This window comes from Drosophila simulans, chromosome 2L (genome assembly GCF_016746395.2).
Source record: "Drosophila simulans strain w501 chromosome 2L, Prin_Dsim_3.1, whole genome shotgun sequence".
NCBI lineage: Eukaryota > Metazoa > Arthropoda > Insecta > Diptera > Drosophilidae > Drosophila > Drosophila simulans.
In genome coordinates this window covers 10,657,536-10,675,635 of record NC_052520.2, presented here as the reverse complement: position 1 = coordinate 10,675,635, position 18,100 = coordinate 10,657,536, and the positions used below count along the sequence as shown (strand labels likewise).

General features: G+C 46.7%; 5 protein-coding genes across 6 annotated transcripts in view; 3 read left to right on the top strand and 2 right to left on the bottom strand.

Moving 5' to 3' along the window:
- The window catches only part of LOC6731885 (mucin-5B), a 39,587-nt gene extending 35,279 nt beyond the window's left edge, over positions 1-4,308 (top strand). For both annotated transcript variants that reach the window (XM_039298377.2, XM_044923897.1), the window contains 5 exons: positions 609-779; positions 875-988; positions 1,065-1,148; positions 1,506-1,607; positions 1,670-4,308. In XM_039298377.2, coding sequence (XP_039154311.1) covers positions 609-779; positions 875-988; positions 1,065-1,148; positions 1,506-1,607; positions 1,670-3,306 — 2,108 coding nt within the window. In that variant the 3' untranslated portion in view covers positions 3,307-4,308. The remainder of the gene's footprint in view (positions 1-608; positions 780-874; positions 989-1,064; positions 1,149-1,505; positions 1,608-1,669) is intronic.
- A 733-nt stretch (positions 4,309-5,041) lies between these two features.
- LOC27206552 lies at positions 5,042-5,623 on the bottom strand. Its single transcript, XM_016179958.2, has 2 exons — positions 5,517-5,623; positions 5,042-5,456 (listed from the first exon to the last, which is right to left on the bottom strand). The coding sequence occupies exon 2, from the start codon at positions 5,427-5,429 to the stop codon at positions 5,133-5,135; it is 297 nt and encodes a 98-aa protein (XP_016024556.1). The 5' UTR covers positions 5,430-5,456; positions 5,517-5,623; the 3' UTR covers positions 5,042-5,132.
- Positions 5,624-6,345: 722 nt separating this feature from the next.
- On the top strand, positions 6,346-8,116 carry LOC6731883 (ribosome biogenesis protein WDR12 homolog). The gene is made up of 4 exons (XM_002078982.4): positions 6,346-6,658; positions 6,719-7,385; positions 7,443-7,689; positions 7,756-8,116. Exons 1-4 carry the CDS (start codon positions 6,600-6,602, stop codon positions 8,043-8,045), a joined length of 1,263 nt encoding a protein of 420 aa, XP_002079018.1. The 5' UTR covers positions 6,346-6,599; the 3' UTR covers positions 8,046-8,116.
- A 188-nt stretch (positions 8,117-8,304) lies between these two features.
- LOC6731882 (ubiquitin-conjugating enzyme E2-24 kDa) lies at positions 8,305-11,111 on the top strand. Its single transcript, XM_016178463.3, has 4 exons — positions 8,305-8,619; positions 9,265-9,886; positions 10,001-10,085; positions 10,146-11,111. Exons 2-4 carry the CDS (start codon positions 9,286-9,288, stop codon positions 10,156-10,158), a joined length of 699 nt encoding a protein of 232 aa, XP_016024555.1. The 5' UTR covers positions 8,305-8,619; positions 9,265-9,285; the 3' UTR covers positions 10,159-11,111.
- Positions 11,112-11,311: 200 nt separating this feature from the next.
- On the bottom strand, positions 11,312-15,178 carry LOC6731881 (RNA polymerase II degradation factor 1). The gene is made up of 6 exons (XM_016179957.3): positions 14,627-15,178; positions 13,977-14,462; positions 13,645-13,763; positions 13,183-13,573; positions 11,892-12,427; positions 11,312-11,835 (listed from the first exon to the last, which is right to left on the bottom strand). The coding sequence occupies exons 1-6, from the start codon at positions 14,769-14,771 to the stop codon at positions 11,470-11,472; spliced, it is 2,043 nt and encodes a 680-aa protein (XP_016024554.1). The 5' UTR covers positions 14,772-15,178; the 3' UTR covers positions 11,312-11,469.
- Positions 15,179-18,100: the final 2,922 nt, after the last annotated feature.

Here is an 18,100-nt window from a genome sequence, read left to right as displayed (position 1 = left end):
TGCCTGTCATTAGTATTTTAAAATCATAAAATGCCATATTTATTCCTTCAAAACATAATAAATATACGTTTTTATCTATTGACGGCGAATAGGTATATTTAAAAAATAAATAGAACTCAAGTTTTTGTTGTTTTAGCAATGTTGCAGTGCTATATGATCTAGAAAAGTATTTAAAATAGTCAATTTTATGTTAGCAAAACTTATTTCAAGGCTTAATTTTTATTCAAATTTTCCAAGCAATAAAAAAACTTAATATAGCTGCCAAAACTTTGGTAATCTTAACACACCTGTGTTTGCGTGCCTCGGGTCAAGTGGACAAACTGAAAAAGGACATGTTTGATATATACAGGTGAAATCCTTTCACCTTCGTAACTTTCAAAAATGTGGGCGTTGTGGAATTTACAGATTTGGGGGACCACTTGAATAAATGCAAAATATTTTAAGCCTTTCAAATGTGCGTGGGTGTTATGGAACTTTATTTCTTATGAGCCCGGATTTTCAGGATTTCCCCCGCTTTTTTGCCCCAGTGCAGTGCATTCTATTCCAATGGCCTTTGTTGACTTTCTATCTTCTCGCATTTCACACTCGTGTTCTCTACTTTTTCGCAGTGCCCGCCATGGAAAGCAGCAGTGCATCCTCCGCAGTCGTCACGGTCGCGGTCACGCCGAGCATCCTGTCGAGCAGCTCCAGTGGCGGCAGCGTAGGCGGATTCCACGGCCTTGCGGCCAGCTCCACGGAATCCCCATCCTCGGCCTCCCCGGAGCAGCAGCAGCCGCAGGGTAAGAGCCGAAAACTAATCCCACACCGCCACCCACACCCAAAAACTAAACGGCAAACAATGCGCCGCGTCGCACTCCATTCAAATTGTTTATAGGCCAATGCCTGCAGGATGGACTTTGGGTGGCCGAATCCGCGACCCGTTGCCAATACCAAACTAGCTGTCGTGCCATCCAGCGCACTGGCCACTGCTGCCCCGATTATAAATGCGGTAAGTGAGCGAATCCATGGCGGCGCACCCACTTTCGGATGCATTTATGCAAATCTCCACTGTGCTCCTTTTCCAGATTGCGAAAAGGATGGCAAAACTTATGCCAATGGTGATAAATTGGTTGCCCCGGACACGCCGTGCACCGTGTGCTACTGCAAAGGTGAGTGCATCCAGCTGTCTGCCAATTAGCAGGGAACTGGGGGTAATTATGTTGGAATCCTTGGGTGTGGAGAGCCTGGGGAAAGTTTCATGACCTCGCTTCATATAATTCCTTATGCCAATTAATGCACCTAACATTTCTGATGATGCAACGTATGAGTTAAACTTTAAGGAATCAATAAAATAAATAACTATTCTGGTTAGATCATCAATACTTTTTCGAAGCCAAGAGCTTTAATATTCTTTGTAGTGTAGCAAATATTGAAAGGCCGCTTCACACCCTCGTTCAGCAATATTTTCGTAGAATTTTCGACTATTGGTCCAACACTTTGGCCTAAACACACTCCATTTGTTGCAGGCGGCGAGATTGTTTGCAGCCCGGTGACCTGTTTCCGGCGAGATGACTGCATGCCCAAATACGTGCCCGGTCGCTGCTGTCCGGAGTACGACAATTGTCCAAGTGAGTTTGCCAATGCTGCAGGTTGATCAACCAGTGTTCACTAAATCAAATCGTTTTCTCAGTTCTCGATAATAATCCACCGCTGGCCAGCGAGCCCGTTAGCAGCTCCACCACTTCCACGGCGAAACCGATGGCAGTCGCTCAGCCGGCTGGATTCAACTGGAACATCACTATCAAGGAGATCACCAAGCCCACGGAGATCCGCATAACCGATGACAACAAGGCCAAGCCATCGATTCCGACCAGAAAGCAGAGCAATTTGATGCTCACCACCGAGGGACCTGCACCACCAGTAACCAGCAGCTCCGTAGACAGCACCACTGCAGGATCAGCAGGAGCCGCGGGAGCAGCAGCAACAACAGCAGCAGCAGCAGCAGCACCGGCAATCAGCAGCACTGCAGCAGCAGCAACATCACCCGCGACGGCAGCAACACCAACGGACGCCACAGCAACACCAGTGCCCAGCCAAGACGGCAACCAGAAAGCACTTCCAGGCGGCACCGAGAGCTTAAAGCTCATCGCCTCGGTTGGCTACATCGAAAGACCCCTCTCGCCCAGCAGTAGCATCATAGTGGAGCAACAGGTGAAGCCGCTGGTTACCTACAACGCCGACGGACTGCAGCCGCTGACCAGCAACGATCCCAGCAAGGTGAACATCAAGCGGGAATACACCACCGAGGGATCCACACTGAGCACCAAGAACTACGAGGAATCCGCACTGCCCATATTCGTGCAGAATGGCTTCAGAGATTCGCTGGTGGAGCCGTCCGATGGGGAACTTGAGCCCGATACGGCGGGCAGTGACAACATTTACCACATCATATCCACCACCGAGGGACCTGGAACAGTGGTCAAAGTAACAACGGATGCACCACCAAAGCCCAGCGAGACCTCACCCACCATCCAAACCGTGATCACTCCAAACACCACCAAGTCCGATGTCGAGAGTAGCTCCGATTCCGTCGCAGTAAGCAGTGAGATGCCGCCAGCGAGCTCCACTCATCACATGGACGTGGATGATGATGTGCCCCAGGTGGAATCCAATCCAGCCTATCCCTCGCTGCCCGAGGACGACTTCAGTCTGCGGGACGTGAACTTTCCGCTCGTCGAGCTGGAGGACATAGCCGAGTCCGAGAAGGATGAGCCTCGGAGCATACCCAGTCCCTTCGAGGTGGACCACAGGCATGTGAAACTGGCGCCCGATACCAGCCTGGATGGCAGTGGCAGCGGAAGTGGTGGCGGCGACATCGATCTCTACCAGGATAAGTCCTCTACCACCGAGGAAATGATGGCGTCCGGCTCATCCATTCACGAGAAGAGCTCCCTGGTGCCACTGCTGATGTACAGTGGCGAGGACATATCCGGGGAGACGCGCATCCAGAACGGCAGCGATCTGCAGCTGGAGAAGATCAGCCAGGGCGAGGAGATGGAACTGGGCAGCGGGGAGATCAGGGAGCCCGTCACCCCCAAAACCAATTCGGTGTCCACGCTGGAGATCGATGAACTGGGCTCGGGAGCGGGCCAGGTGGGCGGTGTGGATCCCAAGGCCGATGCCGAGAGCCTGAAGCTGGACGAGAGCCAGGAAACGGTGGCCAGGACCAGTGCCAGTGGACTGGACAAATCGTCGGCGAGGGCCGAGAAGAGCTTTGTGGAGCGGGCACTGCCATTGGGGCGTCTATACCTCCAGCGGATCTACTGAGGATCGCCGGCTGGAGTAGCTGGCAGACCTGGCAGATCTAACCCTTTTATTGTACATACGGACACCATGGGGCCTAGTGGCCTGGAAAGCAGCGAACATCCAACCAACCATTCAGTGAGCAGAGTGGCGGCAGATTGTTAGGTTTAAGTAGCCAGAAGAAAGGGGAAGAAGATTCCATTATCATTTCCATAGACTGCATAGAACGACCTTTGAATTTATCAACTTTACGAACGTAATCATTAACTAACTAATGTATGATTAGCAGATTAGCAAAGCTGGGCTCCCCAAATGCAATAACGAAATGTTTCCATTATCTGGCAATCCATATTGCTTAGTTATACTTCTAATTTATACATACGTATTGAGCTAAGTGCACTGAAAACAAAATCAACCATTGCCCCCACATTTGGAAATCATCGAATAAGTCGCAACATAAACGAAGGAGAAATTATTTAACTTGTTTTATCCCATCATGATTTTATTTAATTTGTAATTTATTTCATAACGAATGCAAATGATTTTGAGAAATGGTTCAATGCAATGGCCAACTGTGTAGTCCTCTTTGAATTGAAAAGCTTTTAAGTTTAGACTGAATATGGCAAAGTTTTAATTTAAAGCAATTTACTCCTACTTTAACCATAATTTATATACAATTTAAACTAATTTTACTTTGACATTGAGTCTTGATGATTATCGCAGGATTTTCCTGCAAAGGAAAATCAAAAGCTCGAGTGAATTTCAAAACGAAGAAAAGTGTCAAAATGAAAACGCAGTCATTCTTTAGTTAGTACATACGAGTATGATAAATAATTAATTACCTATATGAACATAATTTATTTAGGCGATGATCGTGCACACTATCACTCACACACATACCACACAGATTTTTTGAGATAATTAAACTATATTATGAAAATACTTTAACTAGCGTAAATTTAGATTGAAGCTCATTTAACAATGTATGAAGTACGAAATAAAAATGAGGTAATTCTAAACACACAAGATACATGTTTTAAGTTTAATGAGGAAAAGGGAAATATATACAGATAAAGATTTCCTACTAGAAAATAATCAAGTAACCTTGATATGATTTCATATTCACGCATATAGGTATTCAATATCCCCATATATGCTGCAAAAATCAGGGTAGTAGGCCCTATAAAATACCCTACGATCATCGGACCCACCCAGATGTTATGCAAGCAGCACCTCCGTACCTGCGGCCATGCCACGCCCCCTCCACGTACAACTCATTACACATGCAAGTGCATGTGGCGGCAATTACCAGAAATTAAATAAACAAACCGAAGCCCAGCAAAAAGCAACAAAATACAAAATACAAAAAAAAATAAATAAAAGTCCGAGGAAAACAATCACGACGACAACTGTTGCATCACGACCGCAGCACAAAAGTTGCCGGCGGGGCAACCACTCGGGTTACCAGCGACTCCATCGCCATTCCCATCCCCCGGTTACGTAACAAGGTTGAGGATAGGATACCATGCCATGCGATAGCAATGTGCCGACTTTTATTGTTAATTCGTATGCGCAGCGGGATCAGCGAGGAGAAAGTCGGCGAAGATCGTTAGGAAAAAGCCACAAATCACTCCAATAAATCACTCGATTCGAATCAAGAGTTCATTTGCAGAGGAACCAACTGGTTTTCGGGGAGGATCACTTTCGCTTTCTATACTTTTTTTTTCGAATTGTTTTGGGTGATAAATAAACGCTGCGATTAAATACGTGTAATGTTTTCGTTTTATTAGTGAGAAACTTAACAATGAGGGCGAAATGCAATGAGCTAACCAAGGAAGTGATCCTACGACTTAGTTGCGACCGATCTGGTCGACCTGGGACTGCAGGTTGTTTATCACCTCGGAGGGCACCTGGTCGCCGAGGATCTCGAAGAGGTTGATGCGCTGGTTGCCGGGTATCTGCTCGTAGGCGCCCAACTCGATGCCCTCCTGCACGTTCTGGATCTGGGCATCCTTGGGGATGAGCAGCGTCTGTTGCGCCTGCCGGATCGCCTCGTTCGTGTAGGCGGCACCCTCGCGATTCTGGGGCAGGGATTGGGCACCAGCCAGGAGCAGGGCGAGCATCGAACACAGCGCGAACACTTTCATTTTGTGGGTTTTCTCGAGGGGATTCAACTGCAAAGATGACCGGATTCAGTGGCGCCCAACTCGGACTGGACTTGGTTATGGTCTTACCTTGCGCGCGTCGTTTGTTGTAATGTTTCGGCTGCGCAGGCGCAATGCACGTTTTATAAGCTGAGCTGCGCCGCTGGAAGCCCCGAAAATCTGGAAAGCTTTGGCTCTTTCATTTCGCTTCGTTTCTGGTTTTTTGTGAAGCCAAAATGGTGGCACAATGTAGTAGTACCGAAAACAGTGTTATTACTTCCCAGCTTAATATCCCCATCGACCCATTAAGGTGAATACATTTTTTTATTGGAAATTTTTTATTTTCTTGGGCATTTGTCCAATTTTGATGCGAAGGTTAAGCGCCACTTCAGAAATGTCAAGTGGCATTTAACCTTCCAGTGAACACTCGGCCGCAAAGTGGTCTTTCAGGTGCTATCTGGTTCATATTAATAGCCTGAACGTAAAAAATTAACAATTACCAGTCTTTGAAGATTGAAGAGTCATTTACAAATTGCCGCCGCGGCTGTGCATTTTTTGGTTTCTTATTTTTCCATTTTGCGTAAGACGATCAAAAGAAAGAGAAGCAGTTAGTGGCTATATTACAGCAAATCATCTGCGCCTGATTTGCTTGCAAAAAAATATTTAATTATCAGTATTGCGAATTGGCTCGTATCTCCGTAAGTGCTTACATATTTTTGTAGTAATAAATAAGGAGAAACAAAAATCAGCAGTGATGCAATCAGGAGGCTTTCGATCTTGATGAGTAACATTATAGAGAAATATAATCGGTTAGTTTCAACGAACACACTGAAATTGAAATTTAAAAATTCCGCTTAGTAGTAACGGTTGATAATAATCCGATAAGGTATTTCGATAAGAGCACAGCGATAGCAATGCGATAACTTTTTATTCCGGCATGCGCTATGGCCTTTTTTAGTGCTTTCGCGTGTATTTGTTGCATTTACCATAGTTCGTTTGAAAACACGCTTCTTTTCAATATTATTTAACACAAGAATATCCCAAAGGAAGAACCTCTAGCTTAGTGGTCAACAACTGGTGCCACCTACAGGAGTTAAATCATAAACGTCGTAAATAGACGCGGGAACACCCCAATCCCTATCCAGCCAAATAGAAACGCACGTGGGCCAGGAGATGGATGTGGATAACGGCGAGGGGCAGGTGCAGGTGCACCTGAAGACCAAGCAGGAGCAGTGAGTGTCCATACAGAATCTCTACCAGTATGCGATTTTAATAAAGATACCCTTTTCCAGCTATGCCGTGCCGGATGTGCCGTACGCCATCGATGGCACCGTCACCACCGTGGAGCTAAACACATTCGTGAACGCACTATTGCGCCAGAAAGATGGCTCCTCCGACACGGAGTTCGACTTCCTGGTGTTCGATGAGTACCTGCGGGGCCGGCTGTGCGATCACCTGCGCGAGAAGGCCATCAGTTTCGAGGACGCAATCGAGATCGAGTATGTGGAGCGGTTCCCGGCGCCAGAGCCACAGGATTGCCTGCTGCACGACGACTGGGTGTCCGCGGTGAAGGCCAGAGGAAAGTGGATCCTCTCTGGGTGTTACGACAACTCCCTGAATCTGTGGACCAACAAGGGCAAGCACATTCTCACTATTTCTGGGCACACGGCGCCCATCAAGGCGGTGGACTGGATATCGCTGGACGAGGAGACGGGACGCTTTGTGTCCACCTCGCAGGACCAGACTGCCATGCTGTGGAAGTGGAACGTGGGCTCAAACGCGGTGGACTGTGTCTCCGTGTGCAAGGGCCACGAGCGAGGCGTCGACAGTGTCAGCGTGAGTCCGGATGGCCTGAGATTTGCCACGGGCTCTTGGGACACGATGTTGAAGGTGTGGTCAGCAGAGCTGGACGATGGAGTCGAGGGGAGCTCGAAGCGGATGAAGGAGAGCGGTGTGAGAGTGAGTAGTCTTTCCATTTATATTTAGACTTGTACTCACCTTTACAATTCCTTTCAGACCCCCAAAATTACGCTGCAGGGACATCGTGAGAGCGTATCAGCCGTGCAGTGGATGGATGCCACCACTCTGCTAACTGGCAGCTGGGATTACACTCTCAAGGTGTGGGATCTGAGCCTTGAGGGCATTAAAACCGAAATATCCACCAACAAGTCCATATTCGATGCGAGCTACTCAAAGCTGAATCGCCTGATACTGACGGCTTCGGCGGACAAGAATCTGCGGCTCTATGATCCCAGGACAAACCGTATGATCTGATACCCTAATATCACCAATGAACTTCCACCTTACCAATATAATTTTGTTCTTTCAGAGGGATCAGTGGTAAGGAATACTTACCTGGGACATAATGCCTGGGTGCAGACCGTCATGTGGTCCACCACGGAGGAATTCCTATTTGTCTCCGGAGCTTATGACAACCAGAATAAGCTGTGGGACTGCAGGAGTCCGAAGGCCCCACTGTACGATCTTCTGGGTCACGGCGATAAGGTCCTAGACATTGACTGGTCCAATCCCAAGTACATTGTATCCGGTGGTGTCGACAACTCGGTGCGCGTATTCAAATCTCGCAAGGCGCTAGCGGAAGATACGGAGACGAAGTAATCCCAAAACTTGTAAACTTTTTATAAATACAAAACTAGTTTAAACTTTAAAGTAAATATTGGAAAATATTACATTTGGTATGTTTCACTTAAATTAGCGAAGGGGGTGTAAATATTCTTCTTTTTATCTAATTCAATACTTGAATATTTTTTTGATGGGAACCGCTTGTGAGCTGCCAGAGTGCTAGAAAGTGCAAAAGAGGGTTGCCAGAAGCCAAACATCGATAGCTCGCTGGGGATGAGCGGCCAGCGCGAGCACCTAGAGACGGACCCGGAGCGATAGCTGGCTACAAACATACAAATTATCGAGTTTCTAACAAAGATAAAGTCGGCTCTGCGTCGCCTCGTAATTTGCCAACTATAATTTAGCGAAATAATAGCGATCGCGACCGTGAGCCGTCGAGGAGTTGGAGCGCCCACACTGCCACCCACCGAGGACGCCAGCGGAACAGCCGTGCACCAACTGCGAAGGCCGTGTGCGCGAGAGTGCGAGCGAGAGGGCAGCAGGCGACACAGGGAGAATCATTTTCGCAAGTGTTGTGATAGAAAAAAGTGAAAGAAACTGCGATAGTGAGGTGTGTATAGTGCTTCACGGGCTGGCCCCAAGATAGACCCCACCTAATCGGCGTCCAAATTCCGCGAAATTGTGCAATCGAGCTGCAGGCGGCGGAGGCAGCGCCGTCATCATCATCCTCCGCCGTCGGCGGCGGCATTTTGCAAATGTCTGCTGATTGATTTTTTGCGGCATGCAGCACATGCTCTCGAAACTCTGGGGGCAAATGGTTGTCCAGCTATCACCTGATCCCGGTTGGGAGTAGCATCCACTGTCGTGGCAACGAATCCCTGGCAAAATCCACTTTTTACTGTCGGGGGGTTTGCCAAAATGGCCGCTGCCGCTGCTCAATAGAAATGCGTGCGTTTTTGCGAAAAAAGCAAACCCCTGTCATCAAAAAGGGGCACAAACTGGGTGGAAAACCAGGTCAAGGACCCTGGGGAAGCCCCGGCCAAGATTCGCCTATAATAGCCGGACTCCACTGGCCTCACTTTTCATATCAAGTACATTCGTACGCACAAATGAAGTGCAGGCAACAAGGGATTTCTCTTTCAAAATAAATGTGAATTCCAAGTAGGCTTTGGATGCATATTTCACCAGTTTTCTATGGATCTAATCGTCTATCGTTTATATAAACCATAATCTAACCAAACATCATATATTTCAGTTCGAAGAAACGAGACCAAAAATGTCTTCAACCCCAGCAGCGGGCAGTGCCGGCGAGGTGGCCACCTCCAGTGCCACCTCAAATGCGCCCAGTGCACCCAGCACAACGACCAGCAACGTGAGCAATCCCAGCCAGCCAACGTCTGCCGGAACTCCGCAGGCACGTGGTGGCAGGGGCAGCAACGCCAACGGAGGTGCCTCCGGCAGCAATGCTGGTGGCGGAGATGAGCCGCGCAAGGAAGCCAAAACGACGCCCAGGATATCCAAGGCGCTCGGTACCTCGGCCAAGCGCATACAGAAGGAGCTGGCCGAGATCACACTGGACCCACCGCCCAACTGCAGTGCCGGGCCCAAGGGCGACAACCTATACGAGTGGGTATCCACCATACTGGGACCACCCGGATCCGTCTACGAGGGCGGCGTCTTCTTCCTCGACATACACTTCTCGCCGGAGTATCCCTTCAAGCCACCCAAAGTCACGTTCCGCACGCGCATCTATCACTGCAACATCAACAGCCAGGGCGTCATTTGCCTGGACATACTCAAGGACAACTGGTCGCCGGCGCTGACCATATCAAAGGTCTTGCTGTCAATTTGCTCCCTGCTCACAGACTGTAATCCAGGTAAGACTTATTTTTTTGGACTTTGATGCACAGTGTCGTGTTCTCCACTTTGATTTAGCTTTTCATAGGGCTTTAATAAACATGATCTAATGAGTATATCATGTGTCTTTACAGCCGATCCGCTGGTGGGCAGCATTGCCACGCAATATTTGCAGAATCGTGAGGAGCACGATCGAATTGCGCGTCTTTGGACAAAAAGGTGAATTACTGCTGGAAAGCCGAGTAAACAAACATATTAAACTGTCTGCTCGTTTTTCAGGTACGCAACATGATGCGTAAGTTCTGGCATCGTGCATGTACCACGAACCGAAAACTGCAACAACAGAAACGAAAATTCGCATCCTGCAACGGAGAAAGTCTATTTTATAAATATATATTAAAGTACGATAACTACTAAATTAACAGTAACAACTACCGTAACACGAAGAGCAACCGCCAATAGCCAGTCAATCCAATCCAATCCAAATTCAGTCTATATTTATATCAGGTTAATACAGAAGTTGTAAAAACATTTGGAAATTTCTTGTGTTGTATTTTTCGGAAACTAGTTTTGTTTTTAGATCGCTTAGCAACCGAAAACATTGTAACGAGTCACATTCGATGAAAAACTGCATCATGAATTGCACATTGACATATTAAACTATAAACTATTCAACTGCATAATAAATATAAATACAATTAGTTTACATTATATGTGTACAGTGTTAAGTGAAAATGGAGCTAAACGAGTAAAGAGAAAAGCCTATTTTAATGCGTAATGCGTAATATTAATGCAACCAATGTCAGGGCAGTAAACTTCGTAAAAGATGATTTTCATTACAAAAAAAAAAAAAAAAACTGGCCACAGCAAGGAAAATTCTCAACAACAAAAGACTAAAAACGAAGTGGTAAACGAAAAACGAAATAAATCTATGTATACAAAACTTAAGACAACCTATTCCAAATTCCAAAACAAAATTAAATAAATTTGTGTTATTTATATATAAAATCGGATTCGGTTTGATTTTAATTCGGTTTTTAATGTGATATTTTTAATCGTTCGAAATTTGTTTTTTGGCCAAATACTACCTTTCACTAATAATGATTTTAGACTTGAACATTAAAAAGGCTCCACCACAGCGAAATTTGTTATTTTGAACAAAGGCAATTACGAGCATAATGCTGATATATAAAGCAAAAAAGAAGAAAAAAATCAAGAATATAAATAAAAACCAACTTCCTACTATTTTGTAGTTTTAATGACTAAACCAGTCATCGTCGTCACTTCATTGAAAAAACTGAGAACAAGATTTCGTAACAAAGTAATTGTAAGTTTTTTTCGTAACCAAAACAAAACTGAAATCGCAAATGGAAAGGAACTTAAATAAAAAATATTATAAAATTATACTTTCGGCTCTTTAATCGGTCCACAGGTAAGGCAATCGCTCAGTTTAAGTTTGTTTTATTTGATATATCTTTGTTTATATAAAATACGTTTTTTATTACACAATTAATCGTAAATACATGTATCCGCACGCCTTCCCGCACCTGGAACAACACAACGAATCTTGGCTAGCCCCCAACTTTATCCACAGGCATCCGGCTTACAGATACATGCCGTTGACCAGGAAGTCCGCCTCCTGCGAGTAGGGCGTCTTGCCGCCCAGTCGTCGTGCCCTCCGCGTCACCGTCCGCATCCTGCACCCGATGAGAATGGCCAGAGCAGCGGTGACCAGCAGACCTAGGGTCAGCGAGAGGACCGCCCCGCCAGGTCGCTCCGAGTGACCGTCGTGATCGCGGAACTCCATCGCCAGGTTGTCGTGGATCATCTTGTACTGCTCGTGGACCGGGGAAGCGGGAACGGGCAGGGCTGGAAGGGATCCATCCGGTTGAAGCTTGTTTTGCTCCAGGGCCAGTTCAATGGGATCCTTGGCCGTCTTCGTCTTGACCTTCTTGTGCTTGTGCTGCTTCTGTGGGTTTAAAAATAATGGTTAATGCTAATCTATATTCCTTCATCGGATCTTACCTTTTTTGGTGCCTCCGTGTACGTTTCCTCGTCATAATCATCGTAGTCCCCATCTGCCGCTGCACCCTGATTTTTCCCAGCTACGGGTGCTGCATTTAGAACGGGCAACATGGCTTGTTGCGCAGCTGGCGGAGATTGGATGGCCGGAGCAGCGGCATAGACATGACCAGATTGCTGCGGCATCAGTGACTGCGACTGTTGCACGGGCGACTGTTGTTGCGGAATTAATGGAGCCTGTTGTGGCCACACCACACTCGCTTGCACCTGCTGCTGTTGCTGCTGCTGGCCAGCTGGAGCCTGGAGCTGCGCCTGCTGCTGTGGCATGTAGATTCCAGTGCGTGACATCCCGTACACAGCTTGATTGGCCTCATAGCCGGGCAGCTGGAGCGTTGGAGATTGCCCCTGAACCTGAACCTGCGCTGCTCCCGCCATCTGACCCGGAACCATCTGACCTGGCGACGGCGGTGGCCCCTGTCCGTTTGCCGGCTGCTGCAGCTGGAGGCCGCCTTTGTGGCTGAATATGTGGCTCTGTGCGTCTGCAAGAAAGCGGAGGCGGAGGCGTCACTAGGAAGCATGAAGTGTGTGTCTCCCGGTTAACGCACAGCTAATTGAATTAATTAATCGCAGACAGGGGCACTGCACGCACAGGGCGCAAACATTCGTAAATCAATTTCGAGCGACGGCAGCTCCCATTTCACACAATGAAAGCTGATGGGCTATTTGCGATTTTCCCAGCAGAAAAGCCCCGGAACAAGGGTGCGAGTGTGTCGTGGCCAAGTGGCCATGGCAGTGGGATCATTGCGTGCACTGTGCCGGTCATTTGTGTGCTAATTTCGCACTGGAGCGCCGTTGCCTCCGGGGATCACTTCCCATTCCCTGTCCTCATAAATATTTACTCAGCTTTTAGTTTTCGTCGGGCTGGAGTCCCTGGCTACAACTAATTGCTGCTGGACACTCAATCGACTTTAATTAACAACTTAATGCAACGGGTGCAGTGCAGCGGCTTTGCTTGGGTGTGAGTAATAAAATAAAAACAATAAATTATATATAAAAAATAAAGAAAAAGCCCTGTATGATTGCCAACTTATGATTGTTAGCGTGGATGATTCTGTGGATTAGTAAGATACCATCAATTGGGAACTACATCGTATATTAATCTTTGTAGTCTTAATAATCAATAAATCTAATCTTTGACACTTCATCTGGTTTAAATACATCAGCTTCCTAATAATCATCCTAATCTATATTTTAATCTTAAATATATTTTCCTAGACCCCTTATCTATACTAACCCGTGTTGATGATCTCCGCCTGTGGCTGCGATGATTGTTGCTGCTGCTGCAGTTGCTGTTGCTGATGCAGTTGCTGTTGTTGTTGCTGCTGTGGCTGCTGCTGCCCTTCGGCAATCATCTTGCGGTTGGCCCAGGCAGCGGCATCTTCCCGATTGTTCACCATGGGCGGTGGAGGCGGCGGTGGCGGTGGTGGACCCAAAACAATGACATGTTGTGGTTGCTGCTGCGGCTGTTGCTGCTGTTGTTGCTGCTGCTGCATCTGCTGGGCCACGACCTGCTGCGTCTGTTGCACGTTCTGCACGGGCACATACTGCGACACCATGGGCTTCACGGGCTCCAAATTGCTGCTGGTAGTGGCCGGTTTTGTGGCTGTCGACAGCACGGTGTTGCACTGAAAATGGGGTTAGCAATTAACGGTTGAGGGAGTGTGTGTATTTGGCTGGAGGTGAAAGTGCAACTCACTTCCGGTCCCTCGTCGCTCCCATCCTCGCACTGCGGTATTCCATCGCAGGCATTGTACACCGCGATGCACTCGCCGGAGTGGCAGGTGAACTGGAAGCGTCCACAATGCGCGGCGGGAACTGAAAGTGGTTACGTTAGTTTCTCTAGAGAATATTTCTTAGGCTCTCAAAATAGCTTTTAAGAAGCCAAAGTGGACAGACAATTAGCCAAGAAACCGATTGATATAGATGATAAATTGAAATTATCGTTATAAATGTTTCTCTAAGTTTCAAGTCGCATATACCCTAGATTTATATGTAGTACGAGGTATCGAAAACCCGGCCACAACTCACCACTTTGAGACTGGTAAACTGGCGACTGGCCCACACCCAGACCCACTCCCGTTCCCGTTCCCGATGTGGGAGCCACCACAGCGGCGGTGGAAACAGTGGGCTTGTCGCGCGCTTCCGGCTTCAGCTTCAGGTTGCTCAGCTCCCATTCCTGCTGCGACACATTGTTGCTGGGAATGTGGGGCAACTGCGGTCGCGGCGTGGTCACCAGCTCACTGACTGGCTTGGGCTGTGGATTCAGCACGGCACTGGTGTAGTTGGCGTGTCGGGTGAACTTGCAGCGGAAATCCTCCGGAGGACCGCACTCGAAGAGATAGCAATAGCCGCCCGCCTTCCGCTCGAAGATGTACACATCGCAGGCGTCCGTCTCGCAGCACAGCCTTTCGCACTCCTCGATGGTGTCCAGCTCGATGCCCTGGAGGTACTTGCCACCAATCGCCTGGGACTCGCCCGTGCGAATAATGGTGTTCTTATGCACGTCAAAGTGGCCTGTGGGCAGAAGATGAAAGAAACTCCAAAAGTTCGTAAATGCTCTTGTGTTTAAGTTTTTGGTCTGCTGTATTACTAGGTGATTATTGAGTTATTATGGTCATAGACTCACAAACAAAAGACTACAACTAATTACCAACCATAAAGTTGGATGTGGGCCTCACCTATGCACACCTCCAAATCCATGCGCTTGCTAAGTCGATGCTCCGCCGGCGAAGATTGCAGGTATTCCAGGTACTCCACCTGCTCCGCGGTGGCTGCTGCTTCCGCGATGATCAGCAGGAAAGGCAATGCCAAGTTGGCAATCATTATTTCGCTGGCTAATGGTTATTTTTGCGGTTTTTCTATAGCGACTGGGCCTTTTCACTTCGGGCAGCTGGCGGTCACAGTTCACTGGGGGATTTGGGGTTGGAGTGGACGAGAAAGCGAAAGAGGCTGGTCCGAGGGCTTGCCGTGTTTACAATTTGAACACGCCTATTGATTTTTGGACTTTGGGCTGCGAAAAAGAACAACCACAGCACGCGTTCCTTCAATTTACACTTGAGCACGCAAATATCAATTTATGATATGCGCTTTTCCATTATTTTGCTGATTATTTTGATTTTTGGCTTGGTTTTTCTCTGGATTTTGTGACAAATACACGATGGCTGGCGAAATGTAAACCAATGGAAGTCGCTCGGAAAACTGGGAAACCCTCCACGCGCAGCTTTTTCACCCCCAGTTACACGGAGCTTTCCTTATCAGCTGTTCGTGGTGGGTGTTTTGGCATCGATAGCTATTCCAACATCCCCCTAACGTTCCACCATATGTTTGAGCTTTCAACCCCAACCTTGGAGATCCTGTAATGTATTTTTTGTCAATTGGTAACAATAATATCCGGGGATGTCGACCCGCCGTTCGCAGCATTCTCTGTGTTTTGAAACCGCAAACGTGGCCCACACAGAGAGAAAAAATCATTGAAAACTGAGAACATAGAATTGTTAGAATAGATACGTAACTTCAAAAAGAATATAGAGTTATTCGTACACCTAAAAAATATAAGAATGTAAGGTTATATTCTATCTTTTAACACCAAAAATTCGTTTTACCTCTTTCAATTATATTTCATAATTTTGTACTTTTATAAGAGTGAAAGCAGAAATTTATAAATTTATAATAAGCTTCTATATTTTGCTTTAGCGTGTAACAATGAAAATCGATAAAAGCTTCTACCCTTTACCTACAGATACTTTAATAATTTAACTGCGGCTGTGGGAATGGCAGTAGGTGGTGCTGGTGGTGGTTCACCTTTGTGAAAAGACGATGGTTGATGGAACTCAATTACAGCAGGTTTCATCGCACAAGTTTGTGCGATACCATATGCACACGGCATGTTGATATGCCCATATACGTATGGTTTCATGTCATTAGGACCTCTAATGGCGAGTTGCTAATTGCAGGTCCTGTCGCAGGACTCTGTGCGCTAACAGCACCCTCGACGCATGCGCCGCTCAGTCGCACAGCTTAAAGCCGCTGAAGAGGCAACTTAGGAATGTTAATGAAAATAAAGCGTTAAGCACTCAGCTGCATCCTGCAACCTGCACCCTGCACCCAGTCGCCCATTAAAACACCCGGCCGACTTGCGGCACAAAAGCCCAGCGAGCACAAAGGCGGCCGGAGCAGCATGCAACCCCTTTGGGGCAGTTGCAAGACAACAACACAATCACAGTGGCGGCGGCGGTGGGGGAAAAGCCAAGGGTGAGGGGCTGTCGTAAAGGGGAAACAGCATTTGGAGCCATAAAGTGGGCGAAATGCGAAAGTCTGGTAGCAACATAACAAAAAACCATTGCATATTTCACGGAGTCACGTCACCCAAGTGGGCATCCTCGCCACGTATGTGTGTGTGTACATTTGGGGGAGCTTCGAGTGCAAGGTCTGCACTTTATGAGTACCCTGTAATTAATGGCACACAGTTGCTTGAACAGAAAATTCGTTTAAAACAACGAAACCTTTTTTCAAATGCTAGATATAATGTGTAATCCAAATATAATTGCTTCATTATCCGTTAGTAAACACTGGTCATGAGTAAGGTATTAGAAAAATGCAATCCCTGTGCCATTTCCACCCTTTAAAGTGGCACAACTAAGGGAGAATGCCAACAGCTCCGCTTGAATTGCATCTTCAGTTCAGTTTTTGCTCCGCTGCCACTGGCAATGTTAATGCTTTTAACGCTGGAGCAGGGGGCGGGGCAGGAAGCAGGGCGTGGCACTCGGGAAGTTGGGGGTTGTTGCATGGTGTTTGGCTGGTGATTGCATCCAACTAAAAAGTGATTTGCATTTATATTTAGCACCGAACTGAAATGGTTGTGGGTCTTTGCCTCTAATTGCTGCAGAAAGAGAGACTTTTTTTTAAAGCAATTATCCGTATACCTTAATCATTTTCCAGTCAAAGTTTTTGTCTGCCACAAAGCATTTGCAGAATGTCGTCCTCGTTCGACGAATTTCCAAGAATATTGCACGAGCTTGCATGACTTGTGGGAGTTTGTGCTTTTCAACTAATAAGGGTTATTGACACAAGTGCACAATGCCCCAGTCGCAATGTGTATGCTTTTTATATCCTGGCATTTGTATCTATTTATTCCTACACTTCTGCTGCCCAAAGTCAGTGGGCTCCTTCAAATTTATTTGCGTTATCCGAACAACTTATTCGCTCATGTCACAGACGTCGAGACGCCAAAGTTCAATAACATTGAAGTCTAGGGGAACGACAGAAAAATTTAGAAAATCCCCCCGTCACCGCCGGGGGCGCAGCTCCCAAGAACCAAATGACTGCCAGGACTCGTAAAGCATTTCGGACAGAAAGGACATGTGCACGTGCAGCCAGCGAGCTCGTAAATTCTCCACATTTAACGAAATGGAAATTTCGCCAGACGAACCACAAAGAAGGCAGCCTGGATGGCCAGATGAGGGATTCTGGAGTTGGGAATGGGAAATGGGCAGTGACAAGACGTGCCGGGACCGGGATCTTCGTCAGTCGCCAGGTGGGCCAAATGTACATACATAAATACTTACCTGATGATGCTTTGTATTGTTTTCTATGTGGCCTTGCCGCCCAAAAAAACGTGTTTTCATTTTTCGCCAGAAAGCTGTTAGTTGCTGCTTCTTTGCCTACTTAATTCCCGCACTTGTGTCTAACAAAAGCCAAGCTACTAACACTGCGAATGAATGAATCCAACAGCCTGTTCCAACTAAAGCAGAAGCGCAAACTAACCAACAAGATATATGGGTTTCGTTTGGATCAGAGGCTTCATAAAAGGGGTATCTATACACAAAGATCCCCCAATTGGTGGGAAAACTAAGCCTATGAGCTCAGCATAAATAAGGCTTAAATGGTTGGACATGATATTAAGTTAAAGTTAAAACAGCCGAAGATAATTTTATCGAGCTTGTGACACGAAAAGAATGAAAAATTAAATGGTTGGCCAGTTTACATAATAGAGTTACAAAAACAACTTGGACCGATCACATAGCAGAAGAAAATGTTAAAAGATATAATTGTTGAAAACCATAAATGAATGAAGAATTTGAAATAAAGTTCGAAACAATCGAACCCCGTAGATAAATCAAGACAATATGAATTTAATGAAACGTTAACGTGTA

Coding starts and splice junctions, on each gene's coding strand:
- LOC27206552 (XM_016179958.2), bottom strand. CDS start 5,429: ATGAAAGTGTTCGCGCTGTGTTCGATGCTCGCCCTGCTCCTGGCTGGT.
- LOC6731882 (XM_016178463.3), top strand. CDS start 9,286: ATGTCTTCAACCCCAGCAGCGGGCAGTGCCGGCGAGGTGGCCACCTCC. Junction 9,887..10,000: donor GCTCACAGACTGTAATCCAG/GTAAGACTTATT, acceptor GTGTCTTTACAG/CCGATCCGCTGGTGGGCAGC.
- LOC6731883 (XM_002078982.4), top strand. CDS start 6,600: ATGGATGTGGATAACGGCGAGGGGCAGGTGCAGGTGCACCTGAAGACC. Junction 6,659..6,718: donor CTGAAGACCAAGCAGGAGCA/GTGAGTGTCCAT, acceptor ACCCTTTTCCAG/CTATGCCGTGCCGGATGTGC. Junction 7,690..7,755: donor CTATGATCCCAGGACAAACC/GTATGATCTGAT, acceptor TTGTTCTTTCAG/AGGGATCAGTGGTAAGGAAT.
- LOC6731881 (XM_016179957.3), bottom strand. CDS start 14,771: ATGATTGCCAACTTGGCATTGCCTTTCCTGCTGATCATCGCGGAAGCA. Junction 14,463..14,626: donor GGATTTGGAGGTGTGCATAG/GTGAGGCCCACA, acceptor TTCTGCCCACAG/GCCACTTTGACGTGCATAAG. Junction 13,764..13,976: donor AGTTTACCAGTCTCAAAGTG/GTGAGTTGTGGC, acceptor AACCACTTTCAG/TTCCCGCCGCGCATTGTGGA.